Below are 13,872 nucleotides of genomic sequence, written 5' to 3'. Positions count from 1 at the left end.
TCCTCTCTCCGCGGCGACGCGCCGCTGACGTCAGCAGCCGGCGACCTGGGTCGGGACCCGCGCCGGGCGGCGGCGGGCGGCGCACGCGCACAGGGCGAGCGCGCCGGAGCGCGGGAAGCTGCCCGGGACGGAGCGCTCTACCTGCGGGTCCGGAGCCTGCTGCTGCTTCTGCTGCTGCTGCTCGCTCGCGTTTCCCGAGCCTGCAGAGGAGAAGCTTGTCACCTCCTCCGCCCGTGGAGTGACAGACTGTCGCTGCTGCTCCCCGGGCGACGGAACCAGGGCTGCGCGGCGCGCAGTGGACGACCCTGCACCCCCACTCCGCCTCCTGAGAATACTAGTTCTGAGAAAACGCACAGCTAGGCAAAGGGAAACATGCCGGCCACACAGAAGCCCATGAGGTATGGACACACGGAAGGACACACCGACGTCTGTTTTGATGACTCTGGAAGGTAAGCGCGTCTCTGGGAATTAAGAAAAAGGGGACCACCCGGGCGTGGGTGTCGGCCGCCATTCACCGCACGTACAGTCAGCCCAGGGTGACCGATGCGGAGCGAGGCGGGGAGGCACGGACGGGAACGTCTGCTCCCCACTGTCGCGGTAGTTCTGGGATCCCAGGGAAGTTCTCCAAGAGGAGCGTCTTCTTGCCACTCGCAGTCTCGTCCGGTGTCAGGTCCCTTTTAGGACCTCGCTCACTGCACACGGCTTGTCAAAGCCCCCATCCTGACGGGCCTGGGAAGCCACCTTTGGCTTTAGTAATGTTATTTCTCTTTGTTCTCTCTTTCCTTCCCTTTCCTTTTTAACTTGACGTCGGCCTTTGCTCTGTTTCATTCATGAACTGTTATTTTGCTGAGGCGATTCCCTTCGCTTTAGAAGAAAAGGTATATTTATTTTGGGGTGTGTGTGTGTGGTTGAGTATATTTGAACTGCCATGTGGGTGCCGGGAACTGAGCCCAGGGCCTCTGAAAGAGCAGTCAGTGCTCGAAGGCATCTCTCCAGCCCCTCTCCCCTTTTATCTTTCTAAATGTCATTCCCGTCAAGTACTGGTAAGGTGTGGCTCCAATGCCACCTCTCTGTTCATTGATCCATAAAAACATATTTGTGAGTCTACTTTTCTGGGCTGGATATCAATGACAAGCCATTACCATTTCCTTTATTGAAGTTAAGGTCTTTTTGGATTAATGGGCATCAGGCACAAATTAATTACAAGATAAATGTATGTTTGTGAAGTATACTTAGAACTACTAAGTGATGTGTGCAGCGGTAAGCATACGGGCAGGGAAGGTGATCTGAGTTTAAGGACAGAAAGTGTCTGTAAGGGAGTGTCTTGAACTGAAGATTGAGTAGGTATTAAGTAGTATTCAGAAATAAAGATGGTCCAGGGATGTAGCTTAGTGGTACTACATTCTCCAGCCTCATGAAAGAAAGAAAAAAGAAATATAAAGAATTGGGGGCCTGGCAGTAAGGTCTTGATGCTGGCATTCTGAGTATGTTCAAAAGGCCAGTGGTGCCAGGGGCCCTGCTAGCTTGGAAATTAAAAGGTATCCATACTAGAATGTAAAGTGATGTTGAGATTCCTGAGATGGGCATGTGAGGGTAAGCAGGGGTGTCCTATGCAAGGCGTGGCCAACCAGAGTTGAGATGGGCCTGTCATACCAATGGTTAGGAGGTGGCGGCAGGGAATTCCCAGAGCACACAGGCTAGCTAGACTAGCTGAATTCATGAATTCTGGGTTCAAGAGAAACCCTACCTCAGTATGTGAGAGCTATAGAGGGCGTTAACCTCTGGCTTTCTGCACATACTTGTGCCCACACATGCACATGCACGAACACGTGTGAACACTCACATAAACACCAGCATGCGCACAACGCACACACGTGCATGTACCCACATAAGAATCTTGGCAGTGGGAAGGTATGGGATGTTTGAAAGAGACTGCAGTTATTCACAGAGAGATGCTTGGAGGATGAATTGGTAGGAGGAGCTTTGACTAGTTGAACGGCCGAAATGAGCTCTAGAGCGGAGGTTGGTGTGGAGAAGACAGGTAATCGAGTTGTTGATGATAGAAAGATGTCCGATAATATCTTCGTATCTGGATGTTATAGTTGAAATGGTACCATCATTTGTAGGTGCAGGAAATACTTGACACTTGAAGAAGAACATGGTTTAGAAGGGAGGAGGGAGTAGAGATTATGAGTTTGCATTTGGACAAGGTTAGTATAGGATTTCTTTGAGATGTTCAATTAGAAATGTAAAGAGAACCTTTTGAAATCAGAACAGTGTGACTAGGGTAGGGTGCCGGGGAGAGGGGAGAGGGCCCTCCTAGGTCATCCGTGCCTGGCTATTGGCTGGTCTGTTCTTTGGCAGACCCAGTTGTAATTGGCAGTGACTCTCTTGCCCAGAAAATGGAATGTTGCAGCTTCCTGTTCCTGAGTGTTAGAGAACACATGTAGATGCCTTGTTCAGGGCTGGACAGACACTGAGAAGTCACTTACTCATCTTGTGCATTCCCGAGTCTCTGCATTGACTCCCATTCACTGCAAATAGAGTCTTCTCTAATAAAGACTGGAAGTAGCATTTTTAAGGAGGTTTAAGGCTATTCGGTTTAGCGAAGCAGTAGTATTAAGTACCCAGTAGGGTCTATGACCACCCCTGCTATAGACTTCTGGAAGGATTTACTGTACCAGGAATGGGTTCCCCTTTGTGGAATAGACCTTGAATCCAAACAGTACTTGGTAACCCCCATAACTGCCATACCACATTCGCCCACACAAGTGGACATGTCTTGCCTAGAAGCTGGTATCCTAGAGGCAGGGTGTCATATAGCATAGCACAGGCTGGTCTTAAACTTAATCTGTCTCCCAAACACTAAGATGATAGTTAGTGCTACCACCCCTGGCTAAACACTTTCTTATGACCCTTTTGGGAATTAATAATTCTGGTTTTCCCATTTGTGAATTAATAATTTCTTTCATTTTAAGCATTCATTTTATTCATATTTTTTCCTTCCCTCTCCCTCCCTTCCTCTTTTTTTTTTCCTACTTTTTTTTTTTTTTTTTTGCCATTTGCCCTATGCTGTTTTTATTTCACTTGTAGGAATGAGCTGGAGCTCACTGGCCTTGAACTCACAGAGATCCACCTGCCTCTGTCTCCCGAGTGCTGGGATTAAAGAAGTAAGCCAACACCAGGCTAATTTGCAGCTTTTTATGTATCCAGATAGGACATTAAAAAATAAATGAGCAAAAGTACTTGAGAGATGAGAATTTTAATAGACAAGCTATAACAGATGCATGTAGCTATTTTAATAATTATTCTTGGGTAATTGGGCTCATATGTTCATTCAGCAAACATTTGCTATAGGTTCTGTGTGTCATATGTTGCTTGGTGCTGAGGATATGATGGTGATCGAGGCAGAAATTAGGTGCTCACTTTCTCCTACGTTATTACAAGAAATACTTTTATGCCAAGGAAGAGCTATGGCTAACAGTAAACTCATCTTCATTTTAAGGAATGAGAAGTTAGCAGTAGTCTGTTACCGATGTTTACTTGCAAAAATGAGAAAAATATCCACTGATGTTTTGATTTTGCTTCAGAATGAGGTCGCATTCCATAAGGGGTGCTTCTGAAGCTGACATTTTAGTATGTCTGTGTCCTTCACAGTTTTATCGTGACCTGTGGAAGTGACGGTGATGTGAGGGTGTGGGAAGATTTGGACGACGATGACCCGAAGTCCATTAATGTTGGAGAGAGGGCGTTTTCCTGTGCTTTGAAGGTATGCTTAGTTCATTTGATGGGAAGTAATGCTGGCATGTTACTTTTTAAAATTTTATTTAAACTTATTTCATGTGCCTTGGTTCGAGGGCGTCAGATCCCCTGGAGCTGGAGTTACAGACGGGTGTGAGCTGCCCTGTGGGTTCTGGGAGTCGAACCCCAGTTCTCTGGAAGAGCAGCCAGTGATCTTTAACTGCTAAGCCATCTCTCCATCTCCAGGCATGTTACTTTCATGCTTGGGTGGAAAGTTACGTAAAAATGTAAATTTCTCCATATTTTTAATTACGTAAATTAGTTTGCTAGCCCTTGTACAACAAGTGACCAGGAACTTGGTGGCTTAAAACCCTGAAATACTGTTGCTTCACAACCCAGGAGGCGAGAAGCCTGAGATTTAAGGTAGCAGCAGGATTGACTCCTGCTGGTCTCTGAGGATAACTTGTTCCTTGCCTGCCTTCTGGTTGTCATACCATCAATCCATGTTTCCATGTCACTCTGTCTCAGCAGTGGGTTCTGCTGTCAGCCTTTGTCCTGTTCCAAAGGCACAATGGTATTTGGTAAGAGACCTGGGCAGTAGTGGCTCCATCTTTTGCTGTCACCTTCTGCGCTGAAATTGTTTTCTCTGATACTCTTTTTTTTTGAGTCTCCTCATGTTTATGATACATGGTAACCTTTAAAATACAACTTTTTCTGTCAGAAGTTAAAAATAAATTACAGGCTAAAGATTGTCTGCTGAAGATGGAATTAAGTTTTCTAAAGCTTACCACTGTTTACTTTAGGTAAAGTGTATACTGATAAGTTCTCTCTCTGCATAAACTACATTTATAAGGCTTTGTGGTTTTTATAGGATTTTTCACTGTGGAGATACTATTAGCTGATTTGGATTTGTTATGCCAGCATGTCTAATGTTTATTTTTCTTTAAGAATGGAAAATTGGTCACTGCAGTTTCTAATAACACCGTCCAAGTGTATACATTCCCTGAGGGAGCTCCTGATGGCATATTAACACGTTTCACCACAAATGCAAACCACGTGGTCTTCAATGGAGACGGTACTAAAATTGCTGCTGGGTCAAGGTGAGCTCACCTCGCACACAGTGTTATAGGGTCATTGTTTTAGGACACTGTACACCTTTATTGTTGTTGCCAACTCTTTAATAAAGGGTTTTGCGGACAACTTGTAATAAAAAAATTAAATACATTTTTTTAGTGCTGAAAATATCGGATAAAGGTGATAAATTGTTAGAAATTTAAAAAAATTGTTTTAGGTAGAACCAAAATCCAGATTTCTGCAGAATCTCTTTCTTTTTTTTTTGTATTGTTTTGTTTTGTTTTTGAGTCAGGGTTTCTCTGTTGTATCCTTGGTAGCTCTTCAGTTCCCTGTATAGACCAGGCTGGCCTGTGCTGGGTTTGAAGGCAGGTACCACCACACCTGACTTCTACAGAATCTTTTAATCCTCCTTATAGGAAACAAAACAAAACGAAAAACAAACACACATACACACAAACCCTTGTTGAATTGCTGAGGTGGGGTGTGATAGTACTTTCTAAAATGGTTGTAACTGTTAATCAAATTAGCAATAATAGCTTGGAAGTATAAAGAGAGGCCATTTAGACAGTGCGTGTATTTTAACAAGGTAAGAAGTTTTGATGTGTATTTTCAGCATTTTTATTGAACAAAAATGAAACATCAAGTTATTAAATTTGGGTGACAGTTTGCAAGTTTTTATGAAAGAATTATAGCGTTCACTCTTGGTTTTGAGATGTTTAAGCCATGTTTTAGAAGAGACTTTTGTATTGGCATTTATTCACGCAATTCCTCTTAACTGTTACAGTGATTTTCTGGTCAAAGTTGTGGACGTGACGGATAACAGCCAGCAGCAAACATTCAGAGGACACGATGCTCCTGTTCTAAGTCTGTCTTTTGATCCTAAGGATATCTTTCTGGTAATTCTTTCATCTCTTTTTTTGTTTTCTTCAGTATGTTTAAAGTTATGGGAGAATTGGTAGGAAATTTTACCGTATTGGTAAAAGACTTGTTTTAATCACATGACCCAATTTCTATGTGGCATTATGGCTGTAATTATAGAGAAATTTGTTGTTTATTTCTGCAGGCGTCATCTAGTTGTGATGGAACTGTCAGAGTGTGGAATATTTCTGATCAGGTAAATTCGTAAATTTAAAATTAAAATTTACCTATTTTTCTAATTTAAATAAAAAATTTTTGTCCATTTCTATGATATTTTGGGTGTTACATAGTATATTATTGACCCAGATAGTTATTTATCTTTGTAATTGTTTCTTTGAATAACATTAAGCATTGCTTTCTTTTTTGTTTTTGTGTTTTTGTTTTTGTTTTTTTGGTTTTTTGGTTTTTTTGGTTTTTACGAGACAGGGTTTCTCTGTATTGTTTTGGAGGCTGTCAGTCCAGCCCGGCCTCGAACTCACAGAGATCCACCTGCCTCTGCCTCCCGAGTGCTGGGATTAAAGGCGTGTGCCACCACCGCCCTGAAGCATTGCTTTCTTTATCCCAGAATAGTCTGATATAAAATAAATATGTTTAACAATAGTTGCTTTTGCACCAGCTCATAGGAGGAACTGTAAATAGTATTTAACTTTTAAGCTTGATAAATTAGAGGGCAAGTTAATCGTTATATATTTAGAAGATAACTACCCTGCCTGAGGCTTTGTATTAGATGTTGCTGATAACAGAAATAAGTAAGACCACACTTGATTTGAAGAGAGATATAGAACTTAAACTTCTGTTAACCAAGCCTGGTACAGGTTTTTTAAAAAGCTCTCCAGATGGGCAAAGAGTTTGTCTGGTCAGTAGGTTTGTCATCATGAGATACTGTGTCTGATAAAGAAAATATCCTTCACAGATAGGCCTTAGTGGCCACAGTTCCTTCCAGAAGCCTTGAAGGAAGTAGTTCTGACTTTGATAACTTTGATGCCTTACCATTTTATGTCAGACCTTTCAAGATTTGTTTATTTTTATCAACATGTTTCATTTATTGAAAGTCTTCTCTGGTTTTTTGGGTTAGTGAAAAGCGTGCTTTCTTAATGTGCACAGAAAATACTCTTGTGTAGAGTTTGTGCTCTTCGTGTTTCTGAAGGACTTAAAACAGAATAAATAGGCTAGTTAGTTGTGATAGTTAAAATGTATTAAGTGGCTTTTCCCAAAGACATAACAAGTGAAAGAAACCACCCGAGAAATCTGTTTTGCATCTATTTTGAGAGAAATTTTGATAAAGAGGAGTACATTTTCTATTTTATAAAACAGGCATGTGCTATTAGTTGGCCAGTACTACAAAAGTGCAACGATGTAGTAAATGCAAAATCCATTTGCAGACTTGCGTGGCAGCCTGGAACCGGGAAAGTAAGTGACCCTTGGTTCTCAACCCTTAAGTTATTTCTTTTAGTCCTTGTTAATTTCTAATGTGAGAAATTTGCTTTTTTATTGTAACTTCATTTATATTATATATTCTAGAACTCTAAGCCAAATGTACTGAAATGATTCAAGAAGCATTTCAACTTTAAAAAATGTTATTGTGTGTATGAATGTGAGGTTTGGGTATATGCATGCATGCGCTGACATGCTTGTAGAGAGGAAAGTGGACATCTTAAAAAGAATCCATGAAAACTTGAGGTGTGGGGCTGGCAAGATGCCTCCAGGAGGGCACTTGACCCTTTGACCTCTTGTAAAAGTCAAAGCATAGATCTTTTCAAATTGCATGTTTTACATGGGTTATTTTTATATTTTTCTTTTCATTAGTACTTAATAAAACAAGTCTGAAAACAGGACTATATGCAGTGTTGAAGAACTATGGAAGTCTTGCTCAGAATGGGTGACTCAGTGCTACTTCTAGGGATATTCTATATTTATACATGTGCACTACAGTCTATGTGTAACAAATATACTGTTCTATGAGTTTGCAAATGTCTTAGGTGTTCATTTATAGGGAACTGGTTAAGTAAATGTTGGTGGTCCTGAAAGTTAGATTGTCTCTAATGGTTAGGATGAAGAATATCTTTCATGTTCTTATAAAATAAACTCTAAGATATATTAAGTAAAAACTATCAAGGTACAAAAATAGTAGGTATAGATAGAATGTTAATGTTCATTAATAAAGACATACTGCTACACGTGAATACTTACATATGTACATATGCATTCTTTGTTGTTTTATTTTAAGAAGGAGCTCATGATGGAGTTTGCTATGTAGCTAGGGAAGACCTTAAATTCATGCCTCTGCCTCTGAGTGCTCGGAATACAGGCTTGCATTCATACTTTTATAGTCTGCTTACATTTGCCCTTATGAGTAGAATTGGTTCTGATTTGGAGACAAATCCTTCCTTTTGGATCTTGAGAATTTTTTTTTTTGGACACGGGGACTGGCTTTGTAGCTCAGAAGTCACAATTCTCCTGCGTCTTTCTGAATGATGCGGTTATGGACATGTATAACCACACTCAGCGTCCATAAGTTGAGTGAGTACTTAAGAGCATAGATTCATTTAATAGCATATTTACTAAAATTGGGATGATAAAGAGAATTTTAGTATGGCATGGAAATTCATGAAGCAGTCTGTATTTTTTTTTGAAAATTTCTTAATGTTATGTAATAACCTTATATGCTATTTAAAAATAAAGTACATTAATAGATCTATAATTAATTATTTTTTATGTGTTTTTGTGTTTTGCTTGCACGAATGTCTGTGCCTCATGCGCATGCCTGGTGCTTGAGGGCTGGAAGAGGGCATTGGACGCCCTGGGACTGAGTTACAGACAGTTGTGAGCTGCTGTATAGGTCCTGGGAATCAAACTCAGGCTCTTGAAGAGCAGCCAATAATACCCTTAACTGCTTCGCTGTCTCTTCAGCCCCACTATTTACCTTTATTTATTTATTTATTTATTTATTTATTTATTTATTTATTTTGGGTTTTTTGAGACAGGGTTTTTCCGGGTAGTTTTGACAGTCCTGGAACTCACTCTGTAGATCAGGCTGGCCTCGAATTCACATAGCTCTGCCTGCCTCTGATTCCCAGGTGCTGGGATTAAAGGCGTGCACTACCACTGCCCGGTTCAGCCCACTTTATTAACCTTTTTTAAATATGGAAAAATTTATGTTTTGTTTATTTTTGGTAGTGCTGTCTTTTGTCGCTGTTTTTCTTCCTAAGCCCTGGCGCTTACGTAGTTAAAGCGCATATTCTTCCGTTCCTCCACTAAGCTGTCGTCTCCCAGCCTCTCCACGGCTTTATCTTTCCTACTTACCTGTTTCTTGGGAGGATAAACTAAACCAGAAGTTGACTTCTTTTTTCCTCTCAAGACGTTGAAAGTATCCTGCAGCCCAGTGAGATGCATCTCTAGCAGGTGAAGGTGCTTACTGCCAGGTTTGACTGCCTGAGCTTGACCCCAGACACACCAGGGAGGAGAGACCCAACTGCTGCACTAATAAACGTAACTTTAGAAATTAAACCAAGGACTCTGACTTTCCGAGCATCAAATGGGGTGGATTTTTAGATGTAAGAAGTCTGGATTCTGAGGCTGGAGAGATGGTTCAGCAGTTTCGAGCACTGGCTGCTCTCTTGAGGATCCAGCTTCAATTCCTGGCAACCACATAGTGGCTAACAGACATCTGTAACTCCAGTTCTAGAGCATCCAACACTCATCTCTGGCCCCCATGGGCACCAGGCATACAAGTGGTACAGACATACAAACAGGCACACTTAAAATGAAAACAAATAAACCTTTAAAAAAATACAAGAAAGCTAGTCTTTAGAAACAGTTTAAAATGGGGCGTCTCTGTGGATAGAGGCCCTTGCTGCCAAGCCTGACAACCTGAGTTTTTGCTACAGAGCCTAACAAGGTGGAAGCAGGGAACATTCCTACCCATTGTCCTCTGACCTCTCTGTATGCGCCGAGGCATGCTTGCTCCCTCACATGCAACGTGGTGTTTATTATGCTGTAGCTACTACACTATTGCTTGGTTTTTTCATCGAAGGTAATAGAGTATTTCAAATCAAATGGTTAGTTTGAGTTTTGTTAGTAGCAATTGAAATCCAGATTTGCTTTTGTGTCTTGTAATTACCTAGATTAGCTTTATGTTCTTTTCCTCTGCAAATTGAACTTATGTAACCTTGTTTTCCCCAAAAGTTATTAGCAGTTCCTGTGGAAAAATCTGTTAAGCTGTACAGAAGAGAAGCTTGGAGTAATCCATTTGATCTTTCAGATAGTTCTATCACTCAGGTAGGTTTTGTAAGTGACACTTGGAGTGGTAACTGCAGAGAGGATTTAATGCGTACATCACTAAAAACAGTTGTCAAATAGGAAGCATGTGGGCCAGAGAGATGATTCAGTGGTTCAGAGCACTGGCTGCTCTTCCAGAGAACCCAGGTTTGATTCCCAGCGCCCACATGGCAGCTCACAACCATCTGTAACTGCACTTTCGGGGATCTGACGCCCTCTTCTGGGCTCCACAGCAATGCATGCAGATGGTACACAGGTGTACATTCAGGCAGAATACCCATACACATAAAAGTAAATAAATGGATATATAAATAAAAGAAATACATTTATAGGAGGTAAAATTACCTTTAGCTTGATATTAGAGTAAATTATTCTTGAATTTTTATTGTGAGTTTCAATAAAACTTGTGATTCTAGTCTCCAAAACTTTAGTAGACCTAAGATTGTTGTTGTTTTGTTTTTTCTTTCTGTGGCTGTGAAGAGACGCTGTGGCTCCTGCCACTGTTGACGCCATGGCCCGTGCCACTGTTGTAAAGAAAGAACATTTAGTTGGGGTGGCTTATATTTTCAGAGGTTCAGTCTGTCATCCTCATGGGGCAGCGTGGTGGCGTGCAGGCAGACATGGTGCTAGAGAGTTAGCCCAGAGTCCTGCATCTTGTCTCGAAGGAAGTGGTCTGTCTCACTGGGCATGGCTTGAGCATATACGAGACCTCAGAGCTCACCTCCACCTTCCAACAAGACCACACCTAATAGTGCCGCTCCCTTTGGGGGCCATTTCTTTCAAACCACCGCAGGGTCTCACCACATCACCCTGTCTGGCCTGGAGTTCTCCATGTAGACCAGGCTGGCATTGAGCTCCTAGAAATCCACCCACTTAGCCTCACTGGGATTAAAAATGTGTGCCACCATGCCTGGCTAAATTTATTTTTCTGTAAGTGTATGGTTTTGGTTTTTTTGTTTGTTTGTTTGTTTGTTTTTTTGCCTGTGTGTAAGGGACTGTGTATGTGCCTGGTGTCTGAGGAGGCCTCTGAATCCCTGGAACTGGAGTTCTAGATGGTTGTAAGCTGGCATGTGGGTGCTAAGAAGGGAACCCTGGTCTTCTGCAAAAGCAGCCAGTGCTCGAACCACTGAGCCGCCTCTCCCGCACCTCGCCATTTTTCTTATTCTGCCTCTGTCCTTCATTTCCTCATTTCTCTCAAATTTTAGGTCCATATTCACTCCTTATAGTTATGTATGTTTTTGTGTTTAAAGTCTCAGGGTAGCAACAGTGATTTGCTAAGATTTACCTCATTTACTGTTGTCTTCATTTGATGGTGAGTGCTAAGAGCACTCCTTTTTTTATTTTCAGGATGATAGCATTGTTTTATATTGTTATATTTCATTGTTAATATTAGGCATGTACTAATTTTCTCTTGGCTAATAAAGCAGCATGTGCAAATAGTTAAATATTACTTAGAAAGGTTAAAGATAAATATACATCATTGCCATTTAAACTGTAATTAGAATAATATAAACTAGAGATTTAAAACTATTTGGGGGTAATAAAGTGGATAGTTTCAAAATGAATATTACTTAGAAAGGTTAAAGATAAATATACATTGTTGCCATTTAAAATGTAATTAGAATAATATAAACTAGAGATTTAAAACTATTTGGGGGTAATAAAGTGGATAGTTTCAAAATGTACAACATTATTATTAACTGTTTCTTTGTAGACACTCAATATAGTTACCTGGTCTCCCTGTGGGCAGTATTTGGCTGCAGGTACTATTAATGGCTTAATTGTAGTTTGGAATGTGGAAACCAAAGACTGCATGGAAAGGTACAATTTATTGTTTTCTTTTATTAGGAAACATTTGCACATTTTCAATGTTAATCAAAGTGAAAATAGCTCTTAGAGTATGAAAACCATTTAGCTTTTTTAATATTTGTTTACTTATTGATTGTATGTGTGCACACTGGAGAGATCATGCACAGCCAGTGTGTTGTAGAGGTCAGAAGACATTGCGTGAGTCAGCTCTTGAATTGTGAGGGTTCTGGAGCTCAAACTCGGGCTTGGTAACAAGCGTCCTTACGCGCACCGAACCGTCTGTAGTACCGTGTAATGTTTTCATGTTGGAATTTACCCATAAAGTAAAGAAATGTAGTTTTTACTTGTTTTTGGGGAGCGCTAAGATTGCATGCATGCTAGACAAGTACTCTACCGCTGGATCACAGTCTCTAGTCCAGTTAACTCTATCTTTAAAGGAGCCCTCTTTCATTTTCAGGGTCAAACATGAGAAAGGCTATGCCATCTGTGGCCTGGCCTGGCATCCCACTTGTGGTCGAGTATGTTATACTGATGTGGAAGGAAACCTCGGCATCCTGGAAAATGTTTGTGACCTCAGTGGGAAGGTGTCAAGCCATAAGGTAAAGTGTAGTCCGCCAGAAGAGGTTTTCCTGGTGTCTCTGCAGTTGTGTGGACTTAGAGACCATGAGCTGCCTTATTTTCTTGTGAAATTACAGTTTGTGTTTCTATCTTAGATATCAAGTAGTCATTTTGTTATAAAGCTATTTAATTTGGTCAACCTAGCATTTCTCAAATAAACTTCGTGAGGAAGCTATGTTTCCTCCATTGAACCCTTTTCTAAGTGATTTTTTTTATTTCTTTGTAATTTTCTTCTTAAAATGTTATATTTTGCATTTTGTTTGAGGATTGTTAGGTAAATGTTTTAGAGTTAAACCTTAAAATGTAATAGCTGAAAGAGGTCTCAGTTTGCTTATATATAAACCTTCTCTGCTCTGATTAGGCTCCACTCTTAAAGCTGCCTGGCCACCTCCTCCACTTGGTCCTCTAATCTGATAGAGGGCTTTGAGCTGACAACCTTGTTTTATCTTGTGAGTCTTAGTGTAGACTTCCTTTTGAAGGTTGCAGAAGAAATGCTCCTCCTGAAAACCCTATTAAAACTAAATGACTTTTTAAAGTAAAGAGTCACATAGGCTGAAGAAGACAATTGAAGTAATGTTAGAAATAAATTTTGCAGAGTAAAAATACAGAAAGGTCTTCTTAAATTATGTCTTCAGGAAGTTGGATCTTACTACTACTGTGGTGGAGAACTGAGGTTCCACCCAGCTTGCATGGCTAGATCCCTAAAGATTCAGCATTTAGTAGCGTTAAGCACTTCCCTGAAGTGGAGATGAAAACAATAGATTTGATTTAATGAGCAAATCAATCCTCTAGTCTCATTGTCAGTATATACAGAAAGGTAACCCTTCTCCTCAAATCCTCATGTCTGTTTTAGCAGGTGTTAGATATTTGTTCTCTAGAAAGGTAAAATCAAGAAGGTAGTTGGTCTAGGAATTCCGCATACAATTTAGTAGCATTAGATGAGGAAGGGTTTGGAAATACTGTACTGAAAATAGGTTTACATGAAAGTGATGATGCTTGAATGTTCTAATTGCCAGTTCACTTATGTATGGCCCCCAAAGATTATCTGATGGGGAATGTCCTTCTGTATGCTGTGAATATGTTTCTCTTATTGGTTGATGAATAAAGCTGCTTTGGCCAATAGCCAGGCAGGATGTATAGGTGGGGATACCAGACTAGGAGAATGCTGGGAAGAGGAAGGGAGAAAGTGAGTTGACAGGAAGATACCATGTTGCAACTGGGAAGGTAGGATGCCTGGCATTCTCTGGTAGGCCAAGACCACGAGGAGATACATAGATTAGTAGAAATAGGTTAACAATTAAGAGAGAGCCAATAAGAAGCTTGAGACATCGGCCAAATAGATTATAATTAATATAAGCCTGTGTGTTTATTTGGAACTAAAGGGCTGTAGGACTGGGCAGGACAGAAACCTCCATCTACAGTTGTCTCATTGTA

At 40.8% G+C, this 13,872-nt stretch overlaps 1 protein-coding gene across 1 annotated transcript in view; it reads left to right on the top strand.

Annotated features, from left to right (window-relative positions):
• The first annotated feature begins 93 nt into the window (after positions 1-93).
• Positions 94-13,872, top strand: part of Wdhd1 (WD repeat and HMG-box DNA binding protein 1) — a 39,784-nt gene continuing 26,005 nt past the window's right edge. The window contains exons 1-9 of the mRNA XM_005085806.4: positions 94-449; positions 3,658-3,769; positions 4,690-4,841; positions 5,600-5,711; positions 5,879-5,929; positions 7,048-7,143; positions 9,919-10,011; positions 11,726-11,832; positions 12,278-12,419. Of these exons, the coding sequence (XP_005085863.1) occupies positions 373-449; positions 3,658-3,769; positions 4,690-4,841; positions 5,600-5,711; positions 5,879-5,929; positions 7,048-7,143; positions 9,919-10,011; positions 11,726-11,832; positions 12,278-12,419 (942 nt within the window). The 5' untranslated portion in view covers positions 94-372. The remainder of the gene's footprint in view (positions 450-3,657; positions 3,770-4,689; positions 4,842-5,599; positions 5,712-5,878; positions 5,930-7,047; positions 7,144-9,918; positions 10,012-11,725; positions 11,833-12,277; positions 12,420-13,872) is intronic.

Source organism: Mesocricetus auratus, unplaced genomic scaffold (genome assembly GCF_017639785.1).
Source record: "Mesocricetus auratus isolate SY011 unplaced genomic scaffold, BCM_Maur_2.0 Super-Scaffold_100048, whole genome shotgun sequence".
Taxonomy (NCBI): Eukaryota; Metazoa; Chordata; class Mammalia; order Rodentia; family Cricetidae; genus Mesocricetus; species Mesocricetus auratus.
The sequence above is the reverse complement of the archived record's forward strand: the minus strand, read 5'-3'. Positions and strand labels throughout refer to the sequence as shown.